Here is a 16,358-nt window from a genome sequence, read left to right on the forward strand (position 1 = left end):
GGCGGGAGGCGGGGCCGGTGCTAACGGCCCGCGCGGCTCGAAGCGGCTCGGAGCGGCTGAGGGGAGCTCGCAGACGGACGGACAGACACACGGACACACGTCCTCTGGGGGTCTCCTGTCGCCCGCGGGTACGTTTTCCTTACCTCAGGAGAAGGTAATCTCTTTATAGAATCTCTTTATAGATCTCTTTATAGAAGAGATCGGAATTAATTTTCAAAAATCGTCGCGACAGGCGGCGAGCTGCGGCGGGCGGGTGGCACGGGCATCTCCCAGCCGTTCGTCAGCGGCGGCGGGGCTGTGCCCGGGCTCCTTCTGTCGCGCCTGTCTGTCACCGTGCTGCCCGCAGCAGCTCGTCCACAGGTTTCCTCAGTAGAAATGCACGAAGCTGCTCCTACTTCATGAGTAGGTACAGGACATTTTTTCTTTAATAGGGCAATAAGTTAAACATTGCGTTTGTACAGAGTGATGTTTATCTAGTGCTAGTGAATGTAAGAAGAGGTGGTGTGTGAAATGTGTGTTTACATTTGGAAATATTTTTTTTCTTTTCTCTTTTAAATTTTAAATTTTTAAATTATCTTTAAAACTATAGAATATATTTGCAAGTAGTATTCACATACATTTAATGGTGTTTTAATATCTTAGCCAAGTGTGGTACCAATGGAGTGTACTGTGTGGACTCGTTCTGAAAGTGCTGATGAAGAACTGGTTGCAAATGTACAGTCGTTACGAGATCAGCTGAGGAGAACTGAAAAAAGTCTACAAAGTCTAGGGGAAGAGCTTTCCAGGTATGAATGTGTTTGGGAATGAGAGTGGCCTGTCACTTGTAGTGTAAATCTGTTTTACTGAGTGTAGCAGATTACTGCAAGTAGTTACTTTAGTGCTTTGCTCTTGAGTACTCTTTATGAGCAACTTGAAAATAATAACGAAAAGTGCGGTAACAACTTCTTACTCTCCCCCCTGGTACTAGTACAAGTGAATATTCTGACAACTGCTTTGATGAAACTGCAGACCTCACCCTGGAGGACCTTGTTCAGCCTAATTGCAACTATCAGTGCTCTTCCAACTGCAAGAAGATTGCTGGTAGAACATCTCGCCAGGATTTTCAAAGAAAATCTGAAGTAAATATTGCACTTGATAAGTTTTTTTTACTGCTTTTGTTTGTTTTATGTTCTATGTTTATGAAATTTTCTTGCTCTTAGAACTTCCATACACTTTATCCTTGGGTAGCTGTATCACAGAGCACTCTTTAAACATAATATGATATACATATATTTGTTCTGCAGAGATTCCAATGGTGTATATATTGCTGACATATGCACATATATGTAGAGATAAAAATATATTTTTTTTTATGTCTAGTCTGAATTGACACCTATAACTTATGATAAATCTGTGGAAGAAAATGAACGTCTTAGGGAGAAGATGAATGATCTTCATGAGCAAAATGCATCTGTAGCTTCTCAGAACCACTACCTAAAGAATAGAACTGAAGCAATGAACTTGGAATTGATGCAGTTAAAAACAAGAGTATGTATCTTTAAATGTATTTGCTTTCAAAAACAAACAAACAAAAACACTAGGGACCATGACTTCTAATGTGTTTTTTTTTTGTTGTTTTGTTTATTGTATTCAACTTTAATATTTAAAGTTTGTTTAAATCTTCTATACATTTTTTTAATAGTCACAGTACTGTTTAGTACAGTTCAGCAATAATTTTGGAACAGAATTGTTTGGAATCTATTTCTCCATGAACAGAACATCTATTAATTTTATCTATTCATGTTCCAAAATTTAATCTTAAAACCAATAAGTCATAGAATGCAAGTAAGTTGGAATGACAAATTGTTATACAAGGAGATAAATCAAGGGGGGGAAAAGCCTTTCCTGCTCTTCACTTTGTAAATCTTAGTTTGCTAATAAAGAGATAGAAGAATAAGTTATATAAGAGAATAGTTCAATGATGTATTTAGTACTGTACGTTTGTGTGACTGTATTTTTCTGAGCTATATTAATGTGAGTAATAATGCATAGTAGTAATTTGTCTAGGAAATGAAAAATAACGTCTTGGGTTTGAATCGTATTGCTATTTTGAAAAAGTGAAGATGAATTGGAAGGAATTATTGTAGTTAATCAATACTGATTTAATATACACTTTGTATATATACTTTTTAGGGCAATTGTTATTCTTTGTTTATATGTAACACTGATAAAATGTAGCTATGCTTAATTCTTTTTGTTTGACAATTGCTATTTCCAAGGCAGTGCAAATAAGTAGATAAGCAAAATATTTGTCTGGCCTGGAAAGAACAAGTAGAGGAACATAAACCTTTGGGGAAAAAGACAGAGACAAGATCAACATGTAAGGAAATCACTCTCTGCTAGACAGCATATCAAGTTGGAATGGTGCTAGGGGACTGGAAGGATACTAAAAGAGCAGAAAGTTGGAGGTCAGTTTGTGTTATATGAACAAGCATCTTCTACTGCAAAGTGAAGAGCACTGTGTCATTCAGTAGGCAGATAGTTTGCAGGCGTCTCATCTAAAGGTATATACGCAAGCACTAATGAAGCCTTAAATATGTTTGTATTTCAGATTTTTTATCTTGAATCAACTTTAGGTACACGTTTAGTCAGCATTCCTAAGTTAGAAGAACGGATTGTAAATCTGGAAGCAGAAGTTTCAGCTCAAGATAAAATTCTAAGGTAATGCACTTCGTAATGCTATTGTGGTCTGCTTTCTAGTTGCATCTGTTTTTTTTAGGATCACATAATTACTGTTTCATTGTGGGTCATGTAATGTAGGGCTTGAAGCTTTCATTTTTAGAGCAATGTATATGAGGAGGGAGGTGTTCTATTTTGTGCATACATCCTATATGGAGAATGCACATCAAGAAAGGGAAAAACATAGTAAAGGGAAAAGAAACCAGTTCACAATCTACACTGAACATGAATGCACTTATAACTGAATAGAGTGATTGTATGCTACATGACTGTACAACTTCTATAATAAACAAGCATCCATATTTTCAAATGTGACTGTGTACCATGTAGCACAAAGGATTCTTTCTTTATGACTATATTAATCAACACAAATGACCAAATAAAGCTAATGTAATCAATGTCCAGAGGATGTCAGGAAGACACACCTGGTTGTCAGTTTATCTTAAAACCTCATGCTATATAATATTCATATAATGCCTCAAAAGTCCATTTTCACAAAAACATTTTCACAAAACGAGTAAAAATAGTTACCTTACCTTAGTGTTGTTTACCATGTATATGTGCTGGCCAGTCACATATTTCTAGAAAAATAGCGATTTCTGTGTTCAGATGACACAACCCCAGTCATCTAGGTCATTGGCAGCTGTGACACCTGATGCCTACTGATGTGTTTGAACATCACTCCAAACATAATGCTGGGGAGTCTTATGGTCCATCTGGAAGCTGTGGGTTGTTCCAAACCTAGTTTTGAGAGTTGCAGTATGTTTGACTAGCTCTTGTCAAACAGCATGTGCAGAAAAGTTTCCACTCCTTGCCTTCCTCATTTTTTTAAAAGGTTTCTTTATGAAAAAACTCCTGTTTTTAAATCACTCTTTGTTTGTTTGCCAGAGATGCAGAAGATAAACTAGAGCAAAGCCAGAAAACAATAATGGAAAGAGAAAGCATGTTGCACAGATATAAAAAGGACTATAAAAATCTGAAAATGGAGTTAATTGAACAAAGCAAGCAAGGAAGAAGGTGACTAAGTGATTTTAATAAACTAAATATAAAATAGTAATGCTTAAGTGTTTATTCCTTTTGGCAGATGTTTAATTTATGGAATCAAATTATTTCTATGCTTTAGCAATATTACTTTAAAAGAGAAAAGGGGAAATTGGCCTTTCTTTAAAGGCTGTTTTAAGTAAGCTTTTTTTGTCTTGAAGCTTGCTGGTAGTTGCAAGCTGATCCATTACACTAAAATGTAACTTAGCTGTTTATCCAGTTTATCATATGTTTTTTTTCCCTTCACAGTAGATGTTCTTTAGTGCTGAAATTCGTCCAGAATGTATTTTTCCTGAATTATTTTTGGTTCTGTCTTGCAAGAATCTACATCATATGCTTTTTGTGTTTCAAGTATATGATGTTGTGATGAACAGAACTAGTTAACAGTACTCAGTGCTGTGTTTTGGGGGTAGGTGTGGGGAAAACAATAGAAATGCAACTTATCTGAGAGAATCATAAAATGGTTTGGGTTGGAAGGGACCTTAAAGATCACCCAGTTCCAACCCCCCTGCTATGGGCAGGGACACCTTTCACTAGATCAGGCTGTTTTTTATGTTATCTTTAATTTTATCTATATGTATGGTACAATTGAAAAGGGCACTATGAAAGCAGGAAAAATAGTGAAACAGTTGGCAGTGGGGGGTGCTTCTTTGAATGCTTGTTTACCTGATACCACCCCAGTCTGTTTCCTTCACTTATTGATGTCATCTCTCTAGTATCCCCAGAATAATTTATCCTTTGATCAGTTCCTGTCAGACCTGGCAAGGGGACAGGAGGATTATTTAAATAGCAAGTGCTTTTTGAACAGCATCAGAAAAGTTTATTTTTAGGTTCATAGTATTATTGGAATTTATTTACCATACAAAAATCACATTTAAAATGTATTCATGCCTTGTGACACTTTTTATCTAGGGGCTTGGGAATTTTGAAGGAGAAAGGAGACTACCTGAAGTTGTTAATTTGGTTGTTTCTTCTGTTTCCTATAACTGGAGGAAGGAGTTAACTAATCACTGATATTCTCTCTTTTTTTTTTCAATTTGTATGCTGCTTTGCAGAACAGAACAGCAAAGAAATGAAGCTTTGTTGAATGCTGAGGAGCTGACAAGAGTTTTCAAAAAGTATAACGAGAAAATAATTGAAAAATTAGAAAAAGTGGGTTTCTTTACTTGTTTTTGCTACTCTTAGTATTTTCCTTCTTTTAGTCTGCTGGGCAGCAAACAGCTATGGGTTCACTGGTGGATCAGTTGTTTCTGCTTGTTGGTGACCAAGTCCTAAGAGAGGTGGGATGGGATAAGCAACTGTCGGTGGTGATAACGCCAGTTTATCCAGTTTTAAACTTTGTACAGTGTTGTTCTTATTCATCCCTGAAGTCCCTGAGGTATCCTAACAATGCCGCTATTTCTTGTCTCTTGCCTGCAGCTGGGAATCTTGTCTTTTTAAAGGTTTACAATCCTTTTTAAAGAATTGTTTTGACTCCATCTTTATAATCTGTCCAATGAAATGCATGCTAGAGAACAGCTGAGATAAAAAAAAAAATCATATCCCACAGTTCTAATGGTCAAAATGTTTCCTGAATTTCAGAAGGAGAAATTATACAGGCTTCAGACTGTTGTCTTATGGGGAATTTTGATTTGATTTCCTTTCCTTTTGGAAGGAGATTGCCAACCTCAAATGTGCCCTAAAATATTAAAACAAAATGACATCACACTTTCCCAAATGATGGGGTGGGGGGAGGTGAGGGAATGTTTTCTGCTATTCTCGTTTTACTCACAACAGAATTATCTATATGCTTAACATGGGGGGTGCGTGGAGAGAACGAACAGCATAGTGTTTATAGTATTTTTCTTAAAATACAATAACAAAAAAAACCACCCCACCTCTCGACCTTCAAAACTAGACTATTGCTACACAGTAATGAAAACTTACTTTTTAAGGTTCAAGCTGAAAAAGAAGCCTTGGAAAAATATTTAATGAATTGTGAAAAAGAAAAAGAGAAGTTGAATGAAAATTGTATCAGTTACAGGAAGGATCTCGACATCCTAGAAGAGCAATTAAGGTAACACAGGCTTTTAAAAAATTCTGTACAGTTATTTTACTGTTACAGTTATTTGGGAAGAAATTTCATGTTCAACTGTCACCGGTAAACTGCTTCTCAATTTGTACAGTTCAAACCAGATCAGGACCAGCATCCGTGAACACTTAAGGTTTCTCTGTTGTATTGTTGATATTGATCCTAATACTAGACACATTTTAAAAAAATATTAGCATACACCTACAGATTTTTAAACGCTCTTCTGTAACAAATCCCACATGCTGCCACACATTCACAGTTACAAACAAACAACACTTCTACAGCTTTCTGGGAGCATGGGTTGCCCTGCTCACCCACAGTTTCTGTGGGAGGTGTGGGTGTTCTGTTCTTTTTTTGTAGTATACCTGTTCTGCTGCCTACAGTCTGCTAATATACATGCTGGTGAAAAAGCACCCTAAGAATTCACCTGCGCTGTGAGGTGTGAGTGCCTACTTGTTGCACACCATCTTGTCAGTCCCTAGCTAGAATGAAGGCTTTTCTCAGCATCCAATGGGGAGGTTGCACTCAGGTCTGAAGGGAGGCTTTAATGCTGGCTGCAGCTTCTGTTGGTGTCCAGACAGGTTTGACTGCTGTTTCTTTCCCACTCCAAGCTCCTTTCCCACTGTTACGAACTTTTGTGCTTCCTATACGTTTCTTTTCAAGCTGAATCCATCTTTGTTTCCAAATCTTTTGGTAATTCTCTAATTAGTTTAGATATAGTAAGTTGTTTTACTCTTTTTAGCATTATTAGGTTTAGACAAACACTTCCTCAGACAGTTTTGGGTATCCCTTTCGCTCACGCTATCCACACTCATTCCTGTCTTAACAATTGTTCTTTAGGCCACGTTGCCAATGGCGGATGGTGTGAGCACCCTCATGCCAGCTTGAGCCTGTTGAATAGCTTTCTGTTGCTGATGAGGACCTTTCCTCTAGACTGCCTTTTCTTTCCTGTTAATTTGTGCTGATTTTGGCACTCATCAAGACCTTTGAGCTAATTCAGTTTGCTAAACCAACAGGTAACTTAAAAAAAGTGAGTAATTTATGATGGGCTAAAAATACTATCTCACCGTACATTTGGATATGAAGATAGAGAAGAAATAGTACTCCTTGCGTTTACTTGTAACAGAGTACTAGATTAGCTCAGTCTTAGTATATTACCTTCATCCTCTGTCTTAGATACAGTTATACAGTTATTTTACCCCGTTCTTAAATTTCCTTGGCTTCAGCACATTTAAAGCTACCTTGATCTATTTCCTACCAATGACTCCCATGACATTGCTTGAAACTTTAAGTTGCTTGAGAAAGAGAGATAGTTTATTCTCTACTTTAGTTTGCTGACAGCAGTTTGTATTGTGGTTCTTACGAAGAGTGAAAGCTTAATAAAACAGTGACAACTTTTTGTCCTTTGTGTGGTGCTCATTCTAGATCTTGAAAGGGAAGAAATTACTAAAGCAATATTTGTTGTGTTCTTCTGGTACTTTTAATAAAGAAAATCTTAATCTATATCTTTGTATTGAGCTATCCCTTTTGAACAGATGTACTTTTTTTTTTAGGAAATTAAGGAAAGAGAATCATAGCACAAAAGAGGAAATTAAGACTCTAGAAGCAAAGAACGCTGAAATGGTATCAGTGCTGAGTCAGTCTAATCAGAAGATTCTTGAGCTTGAAAGTGAACTTAGTGAAAAAGAAACAATACTTAAGGAGAAAAATGCTCTCATTAGTGAAAACACAAAGCTGAAAGCGCTTACTGCACAGCAACATAACTGCTTGAAATTATGCCATCAGGAAATTGAGGATTCAAGGGAAGAGGTCAATGTGCTAGAAACCATTATTTCCCAGTTATCTTTAAGTACATCTGAAGAGGTACAGTAACTGATGCATCATTCTAGTTTGTGTTTTGTGTCTTAAATAATTCTAACTGACGTCACATAGAAATTCTGTGAAGTTACTGAGAAATAATCTGAGTGTAATATTGTTTTCAAGATGCATGGAGAAATGTTATCTTTGTTTAAATATTTTATTTTTGTCTTCTGATTCAAGAACAATGAATAGATGCTTTGGAGTTGATTAATTGGCAAGCATGTAAAATTACATTTTCTTTCCCTCTGTCTTATGTATTTATTCTTCAGATGAAGGTGTATTCTCCAAAATACGATATCGTGTTATGTGATGCTGAGATTCTCAGCTGAACAGTATGACATTTCCCAAATGGCAGACACATTGTGGCACACAGCCACAGTCTGAGATAACCTTGAAAATGGAGAAATTAGAACAGGAGAGATGTTTTAGGAACTTATTTTTCTTGGAAAGAGAAGGGACACCTTCCCTGACTGCAAATGAACTTTTGTTTTACCACAATGAACCCTGGCTTGTGAGCCCAAATCTTGCACTGGTCAAGTTTATGACTAAACCGAATGTGTTTGGGAGTGTTGTTTAAAAAACAAAACAAATAAAAAAAAGTTGTGAACTGACGGGGGTTGCTGTGGAGGAACTGCTTTGGAAGCTGGACAGGACTAGAGAGAAACATGCAAGGTCAGGAGTACAGATTGCATCAGATCTCTTTATTTTTGAAATATGAATGTGAATAGCTATAATGAAAACAAAATCAAAAGTATTCTTTCTGTATGGCCAAAGTGACTCCTGCCCAAGAGAATATAGTAACTTTGTATAAAATGTGATGCTTTGGGCTGTTGTGACCATAGACATTTATTTGGATGATCCTCAAAAGTTGTTTCATGACCTTATTTGGAAAATGTATTTTCATTTTCTGGAAAAATGAGGGATTATTCTGGTAATTCAATGGAATATTCAGAAGCCCTCTAACCTGAGGGTGAAAAAATGGTATTAAATGCAATTGCTGAAATCTGAAAGGAAGTAAAATGTGGAAAGTTCAAAAAGTAGAATTTCTGATAGTATGTCCATGTATCTAATTTTTCATGGTAAAAACACTTGTGGTTCTATGCCTGTACAGAGATATATAAAGGAACGAGGGCCTTAATGCCTATAATTTCCTCCAACATGAGATGAACCTGCAGTGCTCCGCAAGCACTTAGGAGAATAATTTTAAAGATCAAGTTACCCAAACTTTTGATATCTTGGCATGTCTTAAAATTATATACTAGTATCATATATGAATTAGTCATACTGTTAGGCAATAAAAAGTCAATTTCGCGTTGATTTTATTTTTCCTTTAACTTTTAGTTTAAATGGCACCACTTGAAACATCAGCTATCCTGTTCATCTACAAAAGAGACTGCCTCTGAATCTTGTGAATCACGTAAACCTTTGATTGCAGACTTAAGGTATAACTTCCCGGTTATTGAATTACGACAAGAGGCAGATATTTAGGTGGTACTAGAACTAGCCTGTACAAATAATATTAAATAATTATCTCTTTCTTTATAATAGCATTGAACTGGCAATGAAGGAAGCAGAAATTCGAAAGCCTCACTCTGACTTAACTGTCCATACTATTGAACATCTTTTGGATGATAATGAAAGACAAGAAAAGAGCAGGTTATGTGGCCTGGAAACAGAGCCTGTCAAATTGATTAGAGATCAAGGAGGTAAGCTTGCAAAAAAGCTGCACAGTTTTGTTTGATTAATTCACAGAACAGAGGAAGTGTTGTTTTTTTTTTTTTTTTTTTTTTGGTGGGGTTCAAATTGGTTTTAGTGTGTGTGTATAATACATCTTTTAGCTAACAGATGTGCTTGTGTTGAATGGGGAGCATTTGTCACTTAGGAGTTCTGGAAATTGTCACGTTCTCTAGGCCCAATATTCTTTTTATAGCTAGTTAAGTTACTTGTGCAGCAATATGCAAGCTACAAATTGTGTTGAAATGGAACCACATTTTTTTTTCTTTTTGCAGGTTATGCTAGTTAGTACCTCTTTTTTTTTTTTTTTGATTCTTTTGTTTGCGTCCTGTTGTTACAGAATTTCTGCAATGGCCTCTGCAATTACTGTTAGGATTGCTCCGTGAAATAACTTCAGAACACCCACATAATGATGTGTGTGGGGGGGTAGGGGGAAGGTGGTGTTCTTTTTTGTTTTTGTTCTCCTGTGAGTTGCAGCTAACAATAATTCAGTTACAGAGAAAAATTAAACAGTCTTGTCTGTGTTGGTTTAATATTCTGTCATTAAATTGTTTCTCCTCTTTGGACTGTATGATTACCTGTGTGAGTGCTGCTTTGTATGTTCTCTTATAAAAATAATCTCAAATTATTTTTTCTACTTTGAGAGAGGAAGAAGTGTCAACAGTTGGAACTTATCAGTAAACAATTTGAAAAGGAGAGGCAAAGATTCAAGAAAGAGATAGAAGAATTATGTATTAAACTGACAAAAATTGATGATGAGAATTCTTTTTTGAAGACCAGCATGGCTCAGAGCGCCAGTCAGCTTCAAATCATACAAGAAGAGCTATTGGAAAAGGCTTCAAAAACTAATAGTTTAGAGCAAGAAGTAAGTTACTAACAGCGCTGAAAAAATGTATCACACTTTGCTTAGTTCAGTCATCAGAGACAGTTAAGACAATCATTATGGAAAAACTGCAGTTGTCATCTTAATTTGAAAGTTTGGCATATTTAGAGAGAAATTGGAAATAAACTTATGAGTAAGTGGGAAAACTTTAAGACAGAAGCCTCAATTTGTCTTTGTCAGAAATATCTAGTTTTAAAACTGATGTTCTTAGTGGGCTAGCTTGATTTATTATGTGGAAAATGTGCATGGTCTTGTTGCTTTGGAATGGCTGAATTAATGTGGAATATTAAGAAGGTAACTGTTCTTTCAACATCTAAGTATTTTTCCTCATTAAATTGCAATACAGTTGCCAGAGATTAACATCAGGAAAGAAATCAACCTTCAGCTAGCTCTTCTCTGAATAAATGTTAATATTTACATTCTGGTGCTAATGCATTCGTTCCAGCATAATTTGATTTTGTGATATTTCCTAATAATGACCATAAATATTATAAATTTGTGGTAACTAATTACAGTGCGTGGCACTGAATTATCACAGATAGGATGCATTAAATTGTCCTGAATTCTTCTCTGTGATGAATAAAGATTAATAGAGCTTACAGAAATAAATACATTATTCATAAAAATTATTAATGAATACAAGTAGCTACTACAGAATTGGCAATAAGAAAGCATATAATATACTTGAATAAACCGGAAATGGTTGTCTTCACCTCTGTTTTTTTTTTTCCATATTTAATTCCAGATAGTAAAGAAATCTTCTCAACTTTCGGCACTTGAGAAACAATTGGAAGAAAAGGCTGTTGCTTATTCTGCTGCTGCAGCAAGAAATACGGTGTTGGAACAGGAACTTATGGTAAGATGTTCATGGTGAGAAACAATGTCTGTGTAAAACGACGTAAATGAAGATCAAAGTTTAAATTAAAGTGTTATTATTCCATATATTCAATGTGGATAGACTTCCAGGTCTGCTAGGCAATCTGCATGGTTTTTAGATGGCATAGTTTAAAAAGAAAAAAAAACTTTAAATAAAACATGTTTTTTTCCTTGCTTTTGAGTATGGTAAGTTGTTAATGGACATGATACTGTTTCCCTTTGATAACATACATAATGAAAATCTAGCCCTGTTAAAATGAACTGCAGCACTACCATTTGTTTTGGTGAGATCATCATTTCATCCATACTATTAAAAAAAAAAAGCATTGAGCTTGTTCTCTAAATTTCTTTTTAATACCTGCTTAATAAAATTACTTGAATGTGAACCTGTGAATAAAAATGTCTTGTAGATGTTAACTTTTGAAGAAGGTGATCTAAAACTTGGAGCACTGTGTCTTCAAGTTCTGGTATTGTTATATAAATATTTTTAGTTTTGGGGAGGAATCAAAAGTTGCTAGCAAAGAAAAGAATTTGTGTTCCTTTTCAATGGAAACATATATTTTAAGAGATTGCATCTGTCCATTTTTTTTTTCCTATCAGATGTTCCTTCCTCCACTGGCTGGTAGTTGGTTGACCTTAGCAGACACCCCATCTCTGTATAGTGGCTGCAGTGGCGTGCTACACCTTTATTATAGGTGTGACATCCTTTCAGAGGAGACATACTTTGTATAACTTTAGCATTTTCTGTGGTGTTTGTAAAATCTGGGAACTTGATCATCAAATAACAACTAATATCAGAGCTAGCTATTTTTATTAAGTCCTTCTTGCTGTTGCCATTTTCCAGGGAAAAAATAGCCGCATTCGTGAGTTGGAAACAACTGTCAGTGAAGAACATGAGCAAATAACTTCTGCTTTTGAAAAAGCAAAATTGGTTCATCTTGAGCAGCACAGAGAGATGGAGAAACAGATAGAACTAGTAAGACTTTCTTTGTGTGCTAGTATGTATGCATGATAGATGTGACAACTTATTTCCTATGTTAATTTCTTCATTTTTTTCAGTAGTTCTGAGACAGACACAATTAAAAATGTATATTATCTTATTCCTACGTTTCCTGATTTTTAGTTAATTGTATGTCTAATGCTACACAATCTCATGACTTCTGTCTGAGACATAAATATCTTTTCTGCTCAATTGAACAGAAATGCAGGCTTAAGAATACTGTCGGTCTTTGCTCCAAACACTTAGTACAAAAAGAAAAGGTAGAATTGCAGCTTCTAAGAGTACTCTTGCTTGCTGAACCTCTGCCAACCTTATGAGCATCTGTATTCAGGAAGAACTGTCAGTGGGATTTTTCATTCTTTGTAGAGGAATTCGGTTGCTCTATGTCATTAGAAATATAACCTTGGCTATTTCTAGCTGTTAAAGAAACTTGTTACCTTTTAGTAAAGAATGTATGAGTGTCTTAGTGCTTTGGCTGACAACAGGCAATTATATTCTTATTCTCTTGTTTCTCCTGTTGCTTTAAACTAACAAGGAATGGGGATTTCTTGTTATATTTAATATTGTGCAACACTGTCGATGGCAGAAATCTAGTTACTTCTCATTCTTAGTGGTGGGTGAATAAAATTGAATTACATATTTAGATGTATAAGTTTTCTGAAAAAGCTTGTTAAAGTAGTAAACCGTTAACTACTTATGGACAGCTTCAGACACAGCTAGACAAGAAACATCAACAACTTGTACAACAAGAAAAGACAATATCTGTTTTGCAACAAGATGTTATACATAAACAGCATCACATTGCATCATTGGATGAGCTACTGATAGAGAGCAGAGAGGTAAGGTTGGCTTTTGACTTTCTTTAAATACAAATCAAGCAAGTGGCTAATAATGAAAAGGACATCCATGGACACGTGGAAAAACTGGAGAAAATGAAAGATAATGTCTTTGCTTCCTTCTTAATTTTAGTTTGAGTCATTGATTGAATCTAGTGTACTCCCCATACTACTCTAAAGTGTGTGAACTTTCATGACCCCTTGTTGTTTACCATCTCAGCAGTCTGTTTATACCTCTGGTTTGCCCCTTGGGCTTCTTGCTTTAATTAAGGAAAAGAGGTCTGGATAAAGAACTACTGCATTTATTCTGGACTAGATGGAAAAACAAGAATGTTCTACTATGGCAATCCACGTTCCTTTTAATAATTCCTTTTGCTGCAGAATATGAAGGGACACTTCTTAGGAACCAAATTCTCTTTGAAGTATGATATACACAAATACAGTATGCAAGCTGTATACATACATGTACAATGATCTATTTTTTCCCCTGATTCCTAGTATGAATTCTTAGTAGCTATACTTTTATCACTGCCACTATATTTACTTTTTTTTTTTTTTTGGAAAAAAATGCTTAAGCAGGAAATGAAAAAACAAAACATCAAGAAAGATGAGGGACTGAAGATACTGCAGAGTCGGTTAACTGAACAAACAATCAAAGTTAGTAAACTCTCTGTAATTTTCGTTTAATAGTTTTAAAGTTTGCAATAGTGATGTCTTCTTTTCTTATCCTCTGTGGACAAACTACGTTGAGGCTGTTTTACAGAAATATCTCGCACAAATATTTCAGAAATTGTTAGACTGAAGTATTCCCACTACTTTTATTTTTTTTAATAAAAGCTATGCTGAAGTCTGCCACAAGAGATTATGCAATGCATAATTGCCTTATTAAATTACTGTAGTTACAAATAGGGCAGATTTGTACTTGTACTTTGAAAGCAAGAGGTTGCCTAACAAAGGTAATATTTCATACGTTTTTGCTCTAGGTATAGTTTAGACATATGATATCATAATATTGGTCATCTATTAAAACAAAAAACAAAACCATCTGTACTTCTTAATGTTTGCTTGGTATTTTCCATGCAATAATTGCAATGGTTTTACTAGACATTATCATGTGGTGACTTAACACAGTCAGGTTTCAGGCAGTATTAGATCTTCAGGATACTACCAGGAGAAGATACTTGTGACATAGCTGGTAGCATGTTCTCTGAATTTGTGTTGGATCAGTTTTCTTTTTTGAGTGTCTTTCTAGTATTTGGGTTGTTTTCCAGAGACTTAAAATTAGGACGCCTGATCTCTTACATTTCTGAATGTTATTTCAGTTCTTTGAAGCTTATAATCTTTCACGTCTGTTTTAACGCTCTTAGATTAAAATATCTTTGCATAAGATGTCTGAAAAGCTATATATTTTCAACATTTTTTGGACTACTAGCTAGTTAACAAAAAATAGCTAATTTGAAGTAATTTTTACATTCAACTAGGTGAAACAACTTGAGTCAGCACTAGATATATGTAAGGAAGAACTTGCACTGTATTTGAGTCAGTCGGAAGAAAATAAGGAGATGTTTGAAAATCAGCTCAAAAAGAAGTCTGAAGAGGTAATAATTTATTTTAGTGGTTCTTCCGTATTGCAGAGGAAGCTGTTGTTCTGATGTGTTTAATATAAAAGCTTGTGAAATACGAAACAAAGCCTTTGCAGCATGAATTGTGGTGAGGAATTTAGCTGGGGACAAATACTGTACACTTTGTGAGGGTAAAGGAGAAAAGCATAACTAAGAAATGTTGGATAAAACTAGGAAAAAGGAATACCAATAGAAATGAGTTGTTTAAAGAAGTAACAGAATCAGGATTAAAGAAATCATTGTCATAAAGAATGGAGAGCATGTTATTGCAATATAAAGTTACATGTCCATAGTTGATTTGTGTCACAAGTATCTCAATGGGGAAGAAGTCCTGGGGATAAGAAAACTTCTACTTCAAGCCACTGAGTTTTTATCATGCTTCTCACTGTTACATGAAAAAATGTAATAAAAATACATTAAAAATGTTTTACTGTAATGGAAAGTAAATGTATTTTCAGGTTTTTTATTTACAAAAGGAAATAAAACTGAAAGGTCATGATCTTCAGGACACAAGTGAACAAAATATTCTTCTGCAACAAACCTTGCATCATCAGCAGCAAATGTTGCAGCAAGAAACTATTAGAAATGGGGAACTGGAAGATAATCAAATTAAGCTTGAAAAACAGGTACAGTACCACGAAAAGAGTCTATGTAAGGACAGTTGTTTAAATTCTTTTATATGCATTTTTGTAACAACTTTAGAATCTGAATGTTTATCTGATAACTGAGGTGATAGTTGTTAATTTAGATATATCTAAAATAAAGGAATTACAGTTTGTTTTGTATTAAAGCAAGCTCTTTGCTATCAAAAACTCTTGTATTTTTGTGGCTAAGTACTTGGAGAATCAAGCCCTAGACTTCAGTTAAGGTGAGGTGTATTGAAATTCAAAAGTTGAACCTAGTTACACTTACTCAAAAACATTTGTCTTCCAGATGTGACTGCAGTTGTAGTCTTAAACTATATACAATTTTAGACTATAGAGATACCTGTTGTATTAAAAGTGTGTGAATTACAAGACAAGGATGTATTTTTCTTTGTTACATAGTTTAAAAGTAATATATATATATTTAAATACAATTTTAAATAGGTATCTACTTTGGAACAAGAACTTCAGAAACAGAAAGCGCGTGCAGAAGATGAGTTGAGAAAGGTAGAACAGAAGTTTTGTCTAGCTTCTCAGGAAGCAGATTTAAACAGAATGAAGGTAGATGAACTTAACAGCATAATCAGGTAGGTTTAGAATAACTGGGAGGAATATTCTGCATATAGATGTAACGATGTTTGCTCTGAAATGGTATTCAGCTATGTAATTACACCGTTCAGTCTCTGGGTAATAGATGGGAATTTAGAAAGTTTCTAACTAGCAGAGGCATGAGGTTCTGGAACAGACTTCAAATGGAATTAATATGTGTACAGGCAACCTATTTAGTCTGCAAATGGCACTTCATAATACAATTCAATTCATAAATATATCAAATTGTTTGTACTTTGAGGAGGGCTTGGTAGTCTTTAAGAATGTCTTCTTGTTGAAAGAAAAACCTACTTTACATGACTTCTTGTTGTTCCTATGAATGTCACAGTTACTCACATAATTGATGGGAATAATGATAATTCTACTTCTGTAAGATCTTCTTTTCCTAACAAACTTCCTTTAACTTTATTGCTTCAACTGAACTTGACAGGATCTGCTGTGTATTTGTGGCCGATCTGCTAACA

The 16,358-nt window shown here is 35.1% G+C and overlaps 1 protein-coding gene across 5 annotated transcripts in view; it reads left to right on the forward strand.

The window, feature by feature from the left end:
• The window catches only part of CCDC18 (coiled-coil domain containing 18), a 27,243-nt gene continuing 10,885 nt past the window's right edge, over positions 1–16,358 (forward strand). For 3 of the 5 annotated variants that reach the window (XR_005822158.1, XM_040565839.1, XM_040565841.1), the window contains exons 1-19: positions 1–128; positions 643–785; positions 968–1,118; positions 1,360–1,527; positions 2,591–2,700; positions 3,607–3,735; positions 4,815–4,911; positions 5,694–5,815; positions 7,384–7,693; positions 9,032–9,132; positions 9,239–9,396; positions 10,069–10,289; positions 11,053–11,163; positions 12,028–12,159; positions 12,888–13,022; positions 13,599–13,676; positions 14,501–14,617; positions 15,100–15,267; positions 15,730–15,872. Coding sequence is in view for 4 of the 5 variants with exons in the window: in XM_040565839.1 (XP_040421773.1) it covers positions 658–785; positions 968–1,118; positions 1,360–1,527; positions 2,591–2,700; positions 3,607–3,735; positions 4,815–4,911; positions 5,694–5,815; positions 7,384–7,693; positions 9,032–9,132; positions 9,239–9,396; positions 10,069–10,289; positions 11,053–11,163; positions 12,028–12,159; positions 12,888–13,022; positions 13,599–13,676; positions 14,501–14,617; positions 15,100–15,267; positions 15,730–15,872 (2,579 nt within the window). In the remaining variant the exon portion in view is untranslated. Of the gene's footprint in view, positions 129–283; positions 407–642; positions 786–967; positions 1,119–1,359; positions 1,528–2,258; positions 2,448–2,590; positions 2,701–3,606; positions 3,736–4,814; positions 4,912–5,693; positions 5,816–7,383; positions 7,694–9,031; positions 9,133–9,238; positions 9,397–10,068; positions 10,290–11,052; positions 11,164–12,027; positions 12,160–12,887; positions 13,023–13,598; positions 13,677–14,500; positions 14,618–15,099; positions 15,268–15,729; positions 15,873–16,358 lie in introns of those variants that run through there. The other 2 variants (XM_040565840.1, XM_040565842.1) reach the window with 2 other exon arrangements.

Source organism: Cygnus olor, chromosome 8 (assembly GCF_009769625.2).
Source record: "Cygnus olor isolate bCygOlo1 chromosome 8, bCygOlo1.pri.v2, whole genome shotgun sequence".
NCBI classification, from domain to species: Eukaryota; Metazoa; Chordata; class Aves; order Anseriformes; family Anatidae; genus Cygnus; species Cygnus olor.